The 16,102-nt window shown below is 39.3% G+C and overlaps 1 protein-coding gene across 1 annotated transcript; it reads right to left on the bottom strand.

Annotated features, from left to right (window-relative positions):
• Positions 1 to 1,903: 1,903 nt before the first annotated feature.
• Positions 1,904 to 15,962, bottom strand: CFAP96 (cilia and flagella associated protein 96; the record flags this gene model as incomplete). Its single annotated transcript, XM_079779327.1, has 8 exons — positions 15,841 to 15,962; positions 13,962 to 14,144; positions 11,969 to 12,188; positions 8,761 to 8,898; positions 8,581 to 8,656; positions 4,877 to 5,056; positions 3,509 to 3,672; positions 1,904 to 1,952 (listed from the first exon to the last, which is right to left on the bottom strand). Exons 2-8 carry the CDS (start codon positions 14,059 to 14,061, stop codon positions 1,904 to 1,906), a joined length of 927 nt encoding a protein of 308 aa, XP_079635453.1. The 5' UTR covers positions 14,062 to 14,144; positions 15,841 to 15,962.
• Between the last annotated feature and the right edge of the window lie 140 nt (positions 15,963 to 16,102).

Raw genomic sequence — 16,102 nt, 5'->3', positions numbered from 1 at the left:
CTTTAAGATGTTCATTCTGCATTATACTTTGGATAGGAAATAAGAATTTTAAATATTCTTTTAGAAAAAAAAGTAAACAGTTATGAGGCAAGACAATACAAATATGTACATTTGACAACAGGAAAAGTTCTCTGTACCATCTGCAATCCCTTTAGAAGCCAGATTTATACCTGGATTGACATAGTTTCCCCCACTGGGATAAAAATGGGTCCAAATGAAGAGTACTGCAGCCTCTGTACATTCTGACTTCCAGTTCTGAGAAACCTAGGATGGCAGAAGGACAAGCCTAAGAAAGCACCGTGAACCAAAAATAATTTCCTGCCTGGCTGGTGTGGCTCAGTGGTTGAGCATCGACCCATGAACCAGGAGGTTAGGGTTCAATTCCTGGTCAGGGCACATTCCCCAGGTTGCAGGCTGAATCCCCAGTGGGGGGGGGGGGGGGGACATGCAGGAGGTAGTCAATCAATGATTCTCTCTCATCATTGATGTTTCTATCTCTTTCTCCTTCTCCCTTCCTCTCTGAAATCAATAAAAATATATTTTAAAAAAAAATAAACTGATGAACAAAATAGATCCAGAGACACAGAAGCATGGAACAGACTGATAAATCTCAGAGGGAAATATGCATCTATGCATAACCCATGGACACAGACAACAGTGTGGTGAAGGCCTGAGGGGGGGTGGTGTGGGGTCAAGAGGGTCAAGGAGGGAAAGGGGGGACATCTACAATACTTTCAACAATAAAGATAAATTTTAAAAATTAAAAAATAAAAAGAAGGGATAAAGATCATTAGGAAAAAAAATAACTTCCCCAATGCATTACATTAATAGATATTGTAAATTTCTCTTTTATATTACAACCACCACCACCACCCCTAAAATCAATGAGGACTAATGATAGACCGCCTGGTGAATTATCGTAATGTGTTTTTTTAACAACAGATAGTCTGAAAAGTGAGTGCAGAAGAGAGAACTTGGAAACCAGAGGGCAAGGCCTGGGGGTGGGAGGGGCCCCAGGGGAGGCAGCTTGGACCGCTAACCAGGGGAGGGGCAGAGAGGACACCAAGGACCACCTTCATCCACCTTGTCAGTTTGTCATTCTTTATAAAATAATGAAGTGAAAGTGTGTTCCCTGTCCTCCCTTCCCCCAGCTCACCGGGGGCTGCACTGGGTCATGAATGGAAGGCAGGTGCCCCATAAACTGAGACATCTCCCTTACCGTATAAAGCGTAAGTGAATCTATGCACTATGAGTGGAGCCATATTTGTCCTGGATAGGAACGCTTTAATAGGCTGACACTTGATAGCTACCAATCCAGTTTTCACCTCCAAGTTAAGAATTTACTGTGTCCTTTCTACCCCTCCTCAGCCTCCACATTCCCCTCCCCCACAACCCTTTTTCACATTAGGAGTACGAACTCTCAGTTGATACACTACACTTCAAAACTGTACAAAAGTTCTAAACATTATATTCTCAAAAGCACATACCAGCCCAGCTGGCATTGGCTCAGTGGTTGAGTGTCAACCTATGAACCAGGAAGCCACAGTTCAATTCCAAGTCAGGGCACATGCCCCAGCTGTAGGCTCCATCCTGAGTGTGGGGCCTACAGGAGGCAGCTGCTCAATGATTCTCTCTCACCATGGATGTTTCTATCTCTCTCTCCCTCTCCCTTCCTCTCTGAAACCAATAAAAAATAAATTGGGGGCAGGGGAAGGGGGGGAAAGACACATACCAGCAATCTAATTATCAGCAAAAGATATTTATTCATTAATAGTACTAAGACAAGAGTATTAGAGTGGTAGGATTAAATATCTTTTAAATGTTTGAGTTATCTATCCTACAACATCTTATATTTTTTCAAATAATTTGCACTTGATAATGAAAGCTACTTGTCTTCCAGAGCCTAAAAGGATGGTATTGAAGCAGTCTTGTAGTTCTTCATATTCAATGCCCTAAAATTAGAAAGTAAATGTCCATTTAATTGTATAGGTACAGGTAATATATCTGTAGATTCTTATAAAAAAATGTTTTACAACTTAAAAAATTAACAATCTAAAACCACATTTCCTCACCAAATTAAAAAGCTTCACTTTAAATAAACTAAAAATATTTTTAAAATTTAGGAAGGAAAGATTGATTTATGGGACCGATTTTAAATACTATGATCTAGAGATTTACTAGTTTTAAAATGAGGGTAAAAGGAGCTTAAACTTGATTTAAGGTAATATTTGGGATAAGGTAAAAAGAAAGAGATTTCAATAAACTCAAAATTATAAACAGAAGATAAACTTCTGATTTTTCAAAGCAGCAATCAGTTGCTCTTTTCTGTCCAAACATATTCGCTAGGGCACACATAGAACTCTCTCAGGTCTGTTCTCTGGATAGAAAAGGACTCAGAGAAAACTGCCCCCAGAATATTACTCCCGTAGATAGTTAAATTACATAAACGTGAAAGGGCAATTCTACTTTTGTGACATAATAATGTCAGTATCGCAATCACTGTCTACAATTGATAGGGTGTACTTACTCGTGTCTTTTATAAAAGAATATGAATTTGGTATCCTTTAATCCACCGCAGGATTACATTGAAGTCAGAAATATGTAAATTTGTTTCATTGGCATTAAAACATTTTTCAATGAACAGATAGAAATGAATTATTTCACTTCTTTATGATATTTCACACACAAAAAATGATGGACTGTCCATTTCTAATGTATGTTCTGAGCTCCTGAGAACTCAATTTTCAGAGTGCTCAAAACCGGGATAAAATTTAAGTTTTAAGATACTTTAATAACATGTTTTTCTGCCCTAACCGGTTTGGCTCAGTGGATAGAGCATCGGTCTGCAGACTGAAGGGTCCCAGGTTCGATTCCGGTCAAGGGTATGTACCTTGGTTGCGGGTACATCCTCAGTAGGAGGTGTGCTGGAGGCAGCTGATCAATGTTTCTCTTTCATCGATGTTTCTAACTCTCTATCCCTCTCCCTTCCTCTCCGTAAAAATTTTAAAAAATAACATGATTTTCCTCAAAGTTTTATAAAGTGATGTCAATAGCATTTTTTTCAGGAAGAGGAGTATTTCCAGTTTTCATAAGATTATTTCAAAGTTAAGAACAGAAACCTTAAGTGTCATTAGAATTCTTCTGAGAGCCTGGCGCCCTATAACAAGGGTCAAAAACTCTCTCTGAGAACAATGTTAACATGTGCAGCTAACTGGACGATAAATACCTAAGTAGTTTTCAGTGACTCATAAGAAGATGCTACAGATTTGCTTTAAAAATTATGGACAGAATAGTTTGGTACATAAATTAAGCTTTTTCAATTGAGAATTTCATATGGGAAAGAACTTCTGCAAGGGAGGGAAGGTATGTGGAAAGAGCTGAGATTTCTAAAATCACCCAAATTTGTCATTTTTAAAAGTGTGTACAAATAAAAGATAGGGTTTTGAAGAAATCTAAAAGTTGAAAACCATTTTTCCTGGTTGATGAAGTAAATGTAACATATTACTACCTTTTGACATTCAAAGTCATTATACTTTCGATTGGTCTGCTTTTCGGTCCTCCTGGCGGGTGGAAAACCTTAGCAATTTTGCTGGGTTTTTCAGATTTAGCCGAATACGGGTCGGCAGAATGTGAAGGGTAAGGGTCGAATGTTCCTGCCTTCATTCCGCCAGCCTACAAATCAAAATGAGACCGTTTTATGTGGTTTTATAAAAGCCTTCTTAAAAATATTCAATGTTGAAGTTTATACATATTTTGTATTGTCTATGGAGTTGGTTTTACATTTAAAGAAAGTTGTCTATTTTGTTTCATTCAGATACCAGCAATTTCATGTGGTTAAGACACTGTCATCCTAAAAGTTCTCTTATATTAAAACTAGAGGCCTGATGCATGAAGATTCGTGCAAGAATGGGCCTTCTTTACCCTGGCTGCCAGCACCACCTTTGCTCCGGCCGGAGCCGCCTTTTTGCTCTGGCCCAGAGCCGCCTTTCTGCCTTCCCACACTGCCCAGAGGCCCAGAGCAGCTGGGGCGGTGCAGAACGCCTGCATCATCGCAAGTGTCCTGTCCTGCCCCGCCCCCGGCCGCTCTGTGCCTGTGTATGCAAATTAACCCACCATCTTTGTTGGGTTGATTTGCATACTCACTCCTGATTGGCTGGTGGGTGTCATGAAGGTATGGTCAGTTTGCATCTTACTCTTTTATTAGTATAGGTGCAAATGCTTAAGTTTGACTACATCAAATTACTAAATTTCTGAATAGCACAAAATACCATAATCAAAGGAAAACATTCAACAAACTAAAATATATATATATTTTTCAACACAGGTGAAAACAGAACAATATCCTTAGGATACAAAAAGATCTTACAAATATCCTACTAGAAAATCTGCAGGAAAAGTAAACAGGCAATTCACGGAAGGAGGAAAATGTATACACCAAGGTTTATAAATTAAAAGAAGCATTCCCATTTTTATTCAAGCTTGTAAACTTCAGCAAGGTGAGAAAATTCATCTCAGTCATTTCAAAAACTAAAAGATGGTCTGGCTTTTTATGATTTTGAGAAAAACTATACCTAAGATCTAGATAGGCACTTAGAAAAATCAACTGTAAACTCAACTATATTTGAACTGATTAATAATCATTATAAGAGCTTCCTTATTCCCATATACTGGCCATACTTCATGACTTTTCATAATTTTATAAAAACTGGTTTCATGATTCTTGGCGTGAATACCATGTAAACAATAATTTATTGTTTACATGGGCAATAAAACAATTTGACAGCAAGAGGCACTATTTCTTTAAAATGCTTAATATTAAATAATAATAATAATAATAAATGCTTAATATTTTTTCATTCTAAAACTCTTAACTTACCTTTTTACCAGGAGAAGAGGGCTTAAAAGGGCTTGGGAGTACTTCTTTCTTCTCTGCTTTCTTAATTGGAGGTAAAGATTTCTCAGAAAAATAAGGATTGGTATCAAAATATTCTTTTGGGTAAAGATTTAACCTGAAAGGTCCCCCTTTGAGTAAACGATGGTGCTCTTCATTATCTTTCTGTGAATTAAAAAGTTAGAAATTATGTATCATAAATTACTCCGACAGATAATAACGCAGAGTCGAATCTTATTATACATTTTAATAGAAGCACATAGATTTTTAAAATATACACTGCTAGGCTCACATTTTTTTTTAAACATTCCTTTGTTATGTTCTGTTTTTATGATACTAAAGATATGCTTACTTATGAACAAGAAAAACTATGATTGTTCATTTTGGATATCAATTTATTTGAAGTATAGAGACCTATTTGTCATCTGAACAAATCTCTATTAACTCTCTGGGGGATATGATATAGTAACAAGAGATTGGTCTCCAGTTCAAACTCTAACTCCCTCCCACTTTTCAGCATTTCTTGGGGACTCTGGGGCCTTTCAGTGCCACATTTTCAACCCTAAATGAGGATAATACCCGCTCCTACCCCCCCCCCACCGCCCCCAGGCATGCTGCTGTAAAGATTAAATGAGATTCTGTGTATAAAGTACCTGGCATATAGTAGGCTCTTCATAAATGTCAGTTTTACTTCTGAGAATGAGGAATACTTACTTTTTACATTATAACATGCTTATATTACAACATTTTTGGCTACCTAGTACCCAAGCAAAACAGAGGGGAGGGGTGGGGGTGGGGAGAGGGCGAGGAAAAGGAGGGAAAGAGAGGAGAGGGGAGGGGAGGGGTGGGGAGGGGAGGGGAGAGGTAGGGAGGGGAGGGGGAGAGGGGAAACAGCAAAAATATCTGCATAACTAATAGCTGAAAATATTCTAAATTTAATGAAAACTATAAATTCACAGATCCAAGAAGCTCAATAAACCCCAAGCATAAGAAACATGAGAAAACTACACCAAGGCACATTGCAATCAAATTGCTCCAACGAGTGATAAAGAAAATTTTAAACGTTACCAGAGGGAAAAGAGACAGTACAAAATAAACATGACAGCAGATACCTTGTCAGAAACAATTCAAACAAGAAAACAGTGGAGCCGAAACCGGTTTGGCTTAGTGGATAGAGCGTCGGCCTGCGGACTGAAGGGTCCCGGGTTCGATTCTGGTTAGGGGCATGTACCTTGGTTGCAGGCACATCCCCGGTGAGGGGTGTGCAGGAGGCAGCTGATCGATGTTTCTCTCTCGTCGATGTTTCTAGCTCTCTATCCCTCTCCCTTCCTCTCTGTAAAAAATCAATAAAAAATATATATATAAAAAAAGAAAAAAATAAAAGGAAACAGTGGAGTAATCTCTAAAATTCTAAAAGAAAAAGCAATGGTACATTTAAAAAATTATTTTCAGAATTAATTTTAGGAAATCCAAGATTTCTCACTTATAAATAATAAGTTATGAAAGTAAGAACAAAAGAGCTCCATCTACTGTGAGGAAAGAAAAGTATCTTATACCCATAAAGTTTAGGATGGAAGACTAATTACTGAGCCACATGTATTCATATATTATGTATTATTACTATTCCTACAGATGAAAAGCAGTTTATATGTAATTTTATATAAACTGAATAGTCCATACATAGAAACAGAGATGCTTCATTTCAAATGACCAAGGCTTCTGCCCAATTTAATGGAAAACTTTTGGGTTTGGACAACGCATTTGCCAAACGATCATCATCCTTCTATCTCAGCCTACCCAATGCCACTTGAAATCACCACAGCAAAATGATCAAAAACTGCCCGCCTAAAAAAAAACAAAAACACTAATTAAATGGTTGCCATTGCCCTAACTGGTTTGGCTCAGTGGATAGAGTGTCGGCCTGCAGACTCAAGGGTCCCAGGTTCGATTCTGGTCAAGGGCATGTACCTTGGTTTCGGGCACATCCCCAGTAGGCAGGAGGCAGCTGATTGATGTTTCTCTCTCATCGATGTTTCTCACTCTCTTTTTCTCTCCCTTCCTCTCTGTGAAAAATCAATAAAATATGTTTAAAAAAATAAATAAATGGTTGCCATTTAATTTCTGTTGCTTAATGTCCAATAAATTTGACTTTTTATTACTACCAGCTCTCTTTAAGTTTGTTGATATTGTTATGTTGATATTTTCCAAAAATGTATAAGGGTTCCTCCATTCATATGTAGGCGTGCTCCACATAAGTGAATATGTTTCATTATATGTCAAATGTTGTATAAAGTGAGTACAAAAGGCATATAACAGTTACGTTTCAGTGTTTATCTCTGCTCTTTAATGAAGCGAGGCGTTTTCCCCATCCTTTCACCCTCTCTTCTGTAGGCATGCATCCATTCTCTACTTCCACTTTCTCGATGCTCTCCCTCACTCCTCCATTCCATCACTCACCCTTAATGGAGCAGTACTCCCACTACTTGGCTGTGGTGGAAACATGGCTGAGGGTTAGGATATGACTCCTCCACTCAAAATCGAAGGTATTTGATCAGGCTGAGTTAACAGAAGCCCCACAGCTAGTTAGAGAGAGGTGAGAGATGTGACCAACTACAGCAGCAGGTAAAAAGCTCACCCTGGGAAGAGCTGAAAGGATCTATAGTAAGATGTGGAAATCTAATATCAAAAATGAAATGTAAAGCCGAAACCGGTTTGGCTCAACGGATAGAGCGTCGGTCTGCGGACTGAAAGGTCCCAGGTTCGATTCGGTCAGGGCATGTACCTTGGTTGTGGGCACATCCCCGGTAGGGGGTGTGCAGGAGGCAGCTGGTCGATGTTTCTCTCTCATCGATGTTTCTAGCTCTCTGTCCCTCTCCTTCCTCTCTGTGGAAAATCAATAAAATATATTTTAAAAATTAAAAAAATTTAAAAAAATGAAATGTAAAAATGGAACCCCCATTTGACCCAGTGATCCCACTTCTAGGAGTATATCCCAAGAAACCAGAAACACCAATCAGAAAGGATATATGCACCCCTATGTTCATAGCAGCACAATTCACCATAGCTAAGATTTGGAAACAGCCTAGGTGCCCATCAGCAGATGAGTGGATTAAAAAACTGTGCTACATCTACACAATGGAATACTATGCTGCTATAAAAAAGAAGGAACTTTTACCATTTGCAACAGCATGGATGGGACTGGAGAGCATTATACTAAGCGAAATAAGCCAGTCAGAGAAAGATAAATATCACATGATCTCACTCATATGTGGGATATAATGATCAACATAATTTCATGAACAAGAATAGATCCAGAGACAAATGGCAGGGGAGGTGTGGGGCGGGGGGGGGGGGGGAGTTAGAGAGCAACCAAAGGACTTGTATGCATGCATATTAGCATAACCAATGGACACAGACACTGGGGCGGTGGGGGCTTTCCCGGGGTGGGAATGGCTGTGGTGGTGGTGGTGGGGGGGTGTTAATCGGGGAAAAAGGAGACATACGTAAAACTTTAGACAATAAAAAATATTAAATGTAAAACTATCACAATTCATAAACATCAGTCTGCCCGCCATTGCCCAAGTAATACAAACATGGAAAACAAAACAAACCATCATTAGGTTACAAGTGAATTCTTTAAGTCAACTAAATGAGAAAGGTTGAAAAAAAGCTGAAGTAGATTATTTTACCTTATAATTTAGTTTTGCTGCATCATAGACATCAGCAGAGTGTGTGAACGGCTTACCTATCGTAACATTTGCATAGCTAAGGAAAGAAAATGAGTAATGGTGACTTCAAAGTTCAGGAATTTTACATTTTACCTTTTTAAGTTCAAAACAAATGATATAAGAGTATTAGATATATCTTACCCATATCCGGTTCCTTTCTTTCCTGGGCTTGTGTATAAATTCTTCCCAGGTGCCTCATATTTTTCTCTGGGTTTGGACTGTGCACTGAAGAATGGGACTGGACCACCTATTGTTCCATAGTAGCTTCCTACTCCACATCTTATAGTCAAAAAAACAATAACAGAGCAGGTTAAAATGGCCAATTGCGTGTTATATATATTTTAGCACAATGTATAAAAATGATTGAAAAATGAGCAAAATATATGCAATGGAATTGACTTGCTTAACTTTGGTAAGAAAAAAAAAACATTTTTATTATAGTTTTTAATCCAATTTTCTCCATTTTTCAGACAAATTTTGAGATGAGTTTTTGATTGTTTATGCTTATTTTAAATGTTCACATAAACAAAATTCATAACCTCTAGGAAGTTAAAATACTTTCTATTAATCTCATTAACCATAACAATAAATAGACTTTTTTGTCTGTTTAGGTGAGGTTAGTTACTCTATGGCAAATCCTATCTAATAATAGAGTAATATTTAAATTAGGCGTCACTCCGCAACAAAAATGGCAGCCCTTATACCCCAACAAGATGGCGGCGCCCAGTCCCCTCAGCCCCGCTGCTGGAATGTCTGGCCTGTCCCACCAGCAAACAGAGCACTGAGAGCAGGGCATGGCGGCTTCCTTAGTGCTGCGGCAGTGGGAAGCCGCCGGGCCCTGCGCACACGGAGCCGGCGGGCAATCGGGAAGACTCTAGTGCCAGCAGAGCAGGGCATGGCGGCTTCCTGATCTCGGCAGCCGGGAAGCCGCCAGGCCTGCAAAGCCGGGCATGGCGGCTTCCTTAGTGGGGCAGTGGCAGGGAAGTCCCCAGACATGGCAGACAGAGCCCAGACAGCAGGGCTTGGGGGCTTCCTTAGTGGGCAGTGGCGGTGGGAACACCCCCAGGCCCTGCAGACAGAGCCTGGACAACAGGGCATGGGGGCTTCCTTAGTGTGTCCGTGTCTGGGAAGCCCCTAGGCCCGACAGACAGAGCACACTGCAGGGCATGGGGGCTTCATCTCCATGGCTGCAGGGAAACCTCCAGGCCCCGCAGAGAGCAGAGAACCATGGGGAGTGGGCCTAAGCCATCAGTAGGATATCCGCTGAGAGCTCCTGGATTGTAGAGGGTGCAGGTTGGGCTGAGGGACCCCCGTGCACGAATTTCGTGCACCGGGCCTCTAGTTAGCTAATAAATGGCCAATTACTTCTGACCATCCACTCACTGGAAACTATACTTTCAAAACATACAAGTATTGTTCCTGCTACTGATGGCATAATGAATCTCATGACACTTTGCTAATTTTCTTCTTTTTGGCTCATACTAATTATTATAGAAAAAATTAACAAATTTTTAAAATTTTAATGTTAAATTTTCTGGACTCACAATATATATTTAATCATTAAACCATTTACCACCCAATACTTTATTTTAACAAATATTATCTTTAATAAAATTTTCACAATAAGAAGTATAATTAATGTTAGTAACAGTCATAGTCTCTACTTTCCAAGTTATCAATGAAGTAAACAAATTTCAATAATCAGTAAATGGCATCCAAGACCAGTGAAACCTTATTATCATCAAAACTTGACACTGGTTATACATTTGAATTAAAATTTTTAAAAACTAGAAAGACATCAATATTGGTTACTAATTATCTATGGCCTACAAATAAAGGTTCCATTAGGAGGAAATACTCATTTTTATTAATTGATATTTATGAATATATGTCATAAAATAAAATATAAGGAGACAAAGCAATGACATTGCAGATAAAAGGTCAGTTATCCACAGACATAATCTAAGTAGAATTTGCTTTAATGCAAGCAATAAATATCGGTACATTTAAGATTTATTAAATGCCTGTGGTTCCATAATTTGGTGGTAAGTACCAGTATAATGGCTTATTTCTACTACCAATCTCTCTTTTTGAAAATTTTCTGTATCCACTAAATTACAGATTTTTTTTTCCTCATACTTGGGAGATTAAAAAAGAAAAGAAAAATTAGTCTAACTACAAAACTGTTGTTATTTTTTGACTGACAAATGAATATTATAATCCAGCGATTTTCAAGTGGTGTGTGTGCTACAAGAATTTTTAAAATATACAACCTGACTACTTAGACAGGGGCACTCACTTCTTTTCCCTTAGATTGTCAAATTTAAAAAATGACAATGGCCAACACAATAATAGCCGTCCAGTGTGAATGAATCAATATTATACCTATTTTGCCCTGGCCAGTGTCCCTCAGTGGTTAGAGTGTCAGCCTGGGCACAGAAAGGTCTGGGTTCGATTCCTGGTCAAGGGCACATACCTGGGTTGCAGATCAATTCCCAGTGGGTGACAAGGCGGGGGAGGGGGGCATGCCGGAGGCAACCAATACATGGGTCTCTCTCACATCCATGTTTCTCCCTCCCCCTCCCTATATCTGTCTCTAAAATCGATGGGAAAAATATCCTCAGGTGAGAATTAACAACACAAAAAATTATACCTATTTATTTTTGTCAAACTGGCAAAAAATATAATATTTTTTATGTTTGCAGAATTTTAGTAACTAGTTTATGATTGCCATAAGATGAAAAAGGTAGAAAATCGCAGTTATAATCTAATGGATCAAGGCAGCAATTTCCAATTATTACCACAAGAGGTCAAAGTTCATGGTGGGAACACTTAAAAATAGGAAAAAGTTATTTAAAGGGTAAAATAACCATATTACATGTAAGGATTCTTAACATATCTTTGATGATTTAACTTCTTTATTTTTTAAAAAAAAGGCTTCTCCTAGTTTTACTTTTTTATTAATACTTTGCAAAAGCTTTTTAAAAATAGAAAAAACAGCCAGAGCACAGATATGATGACCCAAGGTGATTTTTTCCCCTGACTACTTGCAGATTTTTTATCAACTTTATTTTCATTATTTAGTTGGCCTTTATTAAATAAACTAATAGAGAACAGTGACATAAATAATCCCAAATTTAATGTGATAAAGACAATTAATTTAGTGAAAAATACCTGCCAACTTAAATCTTCCAATATAACTTTCCCCAGTTAAGACAAAATAACCAAAGGATCATACTTTAAAAAGTGAATCATATATAAGTAAGTCCTGTGGAAAAACAAACACTTAACTTGGGCTAGAGGAGAGAAAGTTGCAGACGTATTCAAGAGTTTTCCCCCAAACACTTACGATTTTTTTTCTCCGTTACTAGGGAGGAAAGCTTTGCCTAGATTTTTTTTTGCTTCTTCCATCATACGCTTTCTCCTCACTTGATTCAGATTTGCATAACCTTCGCCTTCAAAAATCCTTACAAAATGGGGCTCAAAGTAACCTGCCTGGAGATCTGACATTTCTTTGGATCCCCCAGGTAGCATCTGTTTATTTTTGCTTGCAGCTTCATTAAAGGGCCCTTTAAAAATAAATTAGGAAAATGGTAATTTTGAACTCACTAGTAATTAAAGAACATGAAAAATAACAAAAAAAAGTTTCAAAATGTGACATGGGCCAATAAGTTTTGAGGCCTAAAACTTGTTTCCAATGCTCACTGAAAGCTCTGTGTGAAAGGCTATGTTGACAATAAGACCTAAGAGGGTTACATTATGGACTGTGAATTTCAGAGCTGGAAGAGACCTTAGAGATTATCTAATCCAACGCTTCCCCATCTACATAACTGAGCAACAGTGTGTGTGAAATGTCAATAAGTGGTGTGTGTGAGTGTGTATGTGTGTGGTGTGTGTGTGTGTGTGTGTGTGTGTGTAGGTTAAAGTGGAGAGTGTTCACTCACACTGAAGCAATACTCAAGACACATGAGTGCCTTTATGCACTAAAAGATATAAACAAGAATGTTCATAGCAATTCAGTCATAATAATCAAAACCAAGAAACAGTTCTGCCCTAGCTGGTTTGGCTCAGTGGATAGAGCATCAGGTTGTGGGCTCGATCCTCAAGGCAGCCAGTCAATGATTCTCTCTCATCATTGATGTTTCTATCTCTCTCCCTCTCCCTTCCTCTCTGAAATCAATAAAAATATGTATTTTTTAAAAACAGCAAGAAACAGTTCAAATATCCATCCTTAGAACAAATTAAATAAACAGTAACCCTGTAATTTTTTTAAAGACTTTTTATAAATATTTGGAACTTCTTTTATAATTTGGATTAATTTTAGAAGTCCTTTCGTGATGTGAAGTATTTTTTGAAGTGCAAACAATCCTTAAATCAGCTGGTTATTTCAATGTGAATTTGTATCACTGATTTTTTACCTTAAATTTTTGAAAAGTAATATATTCACATCATTCCAAATGCAACAGTATAAATATTTGTACAATAAATCTTCCCCCACACTTAGCCACTCAGTTCCTCTCCCACAGGCAATCATGATATTAAATTTGTTTCCCAAAGAATGTTTAGGCATGTTCCAATACATATTTTCATATATTTTCCTCTCTATTTTTAGTGTTCAGCATACCATATACACTATTCTGCACCTTAATTTCTATTTTATTTAATAACATACCTTGGAGATGTTTCATATCAATGTATTCTTTTTTATTGCCACACAGAGGTCATTCAATAGCCAAAAATGTAACAGACATTTTAAATGATTATTTACTTTAGCTCTCATTTATAACTCTTCTAAAAAAATCCCCGGGCTATTCATTTAGCATTTTATTTTTCAAGAAGGAATAGTAGATGACCTTTTCTAGTACAAATGTAAACACTAGTTGCATAGTAGAGTGTCCCATTTAAGAGAAAAAAGCTAAAAACAACATATCCTGGGAGAAAACTGCCATGAACTCTTGGAAAGAAATAAAATTACTTACGAGGAGAATACTTAAAGATAGGGTAGTGCAAAAAAATGAAATCCTCTTAACTCTATTGCAATTTCTCAAATTTATTCAACTTTAGAACTAATACTTTAAAATATGGACCATTAAAAATAACATTTGGGCCCTACCAGGGTAGTTAAATTGGTTAGGGCATCATCCCAATACGCCAAGGTTGCAGGTTCGATGGCAGGTCAGGGCACATACAAGAATCAACCAATGAATGCATGAATAAGTGGAATAACAAAGGGATGTGTTCGTGTTTCTCTAGATAAACAAATAAATTTAAATATCATTTAACCACATTTCCATACAGAAAACGTCCACAATCAGGCTGTAAAGGAAGCCAAATATACTTACGATCATATTGTGACACATATTTATCACCAACAGTTATATATTCCATCTCACTGAAGAGGCCAATCCTCTCCATATCCGATTTCCCTCCTTCTCCAGGCATTGTGGCGTCTCCTGGAGGCGTTCCCTGGATCAGTCACTTCAAAAGGTTCCTTTGGGCTGCTTCTACGATAGCTCAAGCCTGCCCTTGCAATGAAAAATACAGGAGAGAATATTCAGGAAAATGGTGATTACTAAATTTCAGTCTCAATTACCTTCAGTCTGCAAGTAAATGTTCTATATAAAACAGTAGCCCCAAACTATGTGAGGAAAGAACCTATTTTGTGGGGCTAAAGCTGATGGTATTCAAAAGGATCACCCATGACCCCTCCCTTTGCCTCTCCAGGTGAAATACCCACAAACTACAAAGTGTGTCTGATAGCCTTGTTGCATTGCCATTCATCTTCTGTAAATGATAACAGTATGACTGTAATAATTTCTAGTGAGGTATAAATACTGTGCAAACAACACATCCTTCCTTTGAGTGCAAGTTAGGTTTAAAAGGCATAATTAACTAGGGCAGGTGTTTTCAGCTTAGGTCAAATGACTTAAGGGTACTGCACTGTCCCTCATACTGAAAATTAGAACTTAGTTTTTCAGAATGCACAACACATACAGGTATTACCCTCTAGGTCCTGTGTTTCTTCAAATTTCATGGGGGGAGAGAACAATTTTCTAACCAAGATCAAAATAAAGAACAACAAAACAAAAATCCACACTTTAGGCAGGTTACTAGGACTTCACTGTGCCAAACCCTTTCATTCCCGCAATTAACACTGAACCTTCGTACTGCTTAGTTCATTCATCACTGTAATTCCCTCTATCATAGCCACACGTGCTTCTCTTTCCAAGCCCTCATCATGGTTACCTAATGAGCTATCATTTTACATCCAGCTGTACGGATCCTTTAACAATTGTCTTAACACACACACACACACACACACACACAATTGTTGGCTCTACAAAGGCAGGAACCAAGGTCTGAGCTTGTTTTTTATCACAATACTAGAGGCCTGGTGCACAAGATTCATGCACTCAGGGGGGGTTCCCTCAGCCAGGCCTGCGCCCTCTCACAGTCCAGGACTCCTGGGGGTTGGGGGGAGATGTCCACCTGCCGGCTTAGGCCCCTAAGCCGGCAGGTGGTCATCCCTCTCACAGTCCGTGGCTCTTGCAGTCCAGGACCCCTCACTCCTTACAGCCTGCCTGCAGTGGCTCCAGCCACCACTGTTGTGCTTGCCAGCTTTGAGCCCGGCTTCTGGCTGAGTGGTGCTCCCTGTGGGAGCACACTGACCACCAGGGGGCAGCTCCTACATTGAGCATCTGCCCCCCTGGTGGTCAGTGTGCATCATAGCAACCGGTCATTCCTCTGTTCAGTCGATTTGCATATTAGGGTTTTATTATATAGGATTCCCAGTGTCTGCACAGCACCTGGTGCAACAGAGGGAAAACAGTCCCTGCATTGAGTCTTTCCACGACTTAACTCTTCTTGAGCAACATTTGCAAAATCCTTTATTCATTTATTTAGCAAATTCATTGCAAACCCCTCTTTTGGATAAGGCTCCTCAGTAGAAGCTCAGAAAACAGGTTTTAAAAGGCATAGATGCTGCCCCAGAGAGCTCCGCTGAACGTAAGTATAACACAAGCGGAACGTGCCAAGTTCCCTCCGAAAGGATGGAGAAAGGTGCCGGGGGTGGGGGGTGCAAGAGAGGGTGGGGGGGTGCAGGAGGGGCCAAAAACTTCTGGCGAACGTGATGAGAGGAAAGAGTTCCCATTAGGGAAACGGAGGCTCAGAGTAGGTGGGTATCTAAAGGCCAACACCTGGCGGCTGCGAGGACCAAGTCACCTCTCAGAAGGGCACTCAGTCCGACCACCCAGACCAGACCGTCTCAGCTGCTGGAGAGCCCAGGGCTGCGAGCCACCAGGAAGCACGCGCTCCCCACCCGGGACCTCGCCGCGCTGAGCCGCACGCTGGGCGAACCGCAGGTGTTTATTGTGACGCGTTGCCTGGAGGATGGGAGAATCCATTCCAAGGACGCTGCGGGGGACACGTAGAGACTTCGAATCCCCACCGAGCAACTCGCGTAAAGACTTAGGAGTGGGCTGGG

Source organism: Cnephaeus nilssonii (assembly GCF_951640355.1).
Source record: "Cnephaeus nilssonii genome assembly, chromosome: 8".
Taxonomy (NCBI): Eukaryota; Metazoa; Chordata; class Mammalia; order Chiroptera; family Vespertilionidae; genus Cnephaeus; species Cnephaeus nilssonii.
Note: the sequence above shows the minus strand (reverse complement) of the source record. Positions and strands in the feature narration are given on the sequence as shown.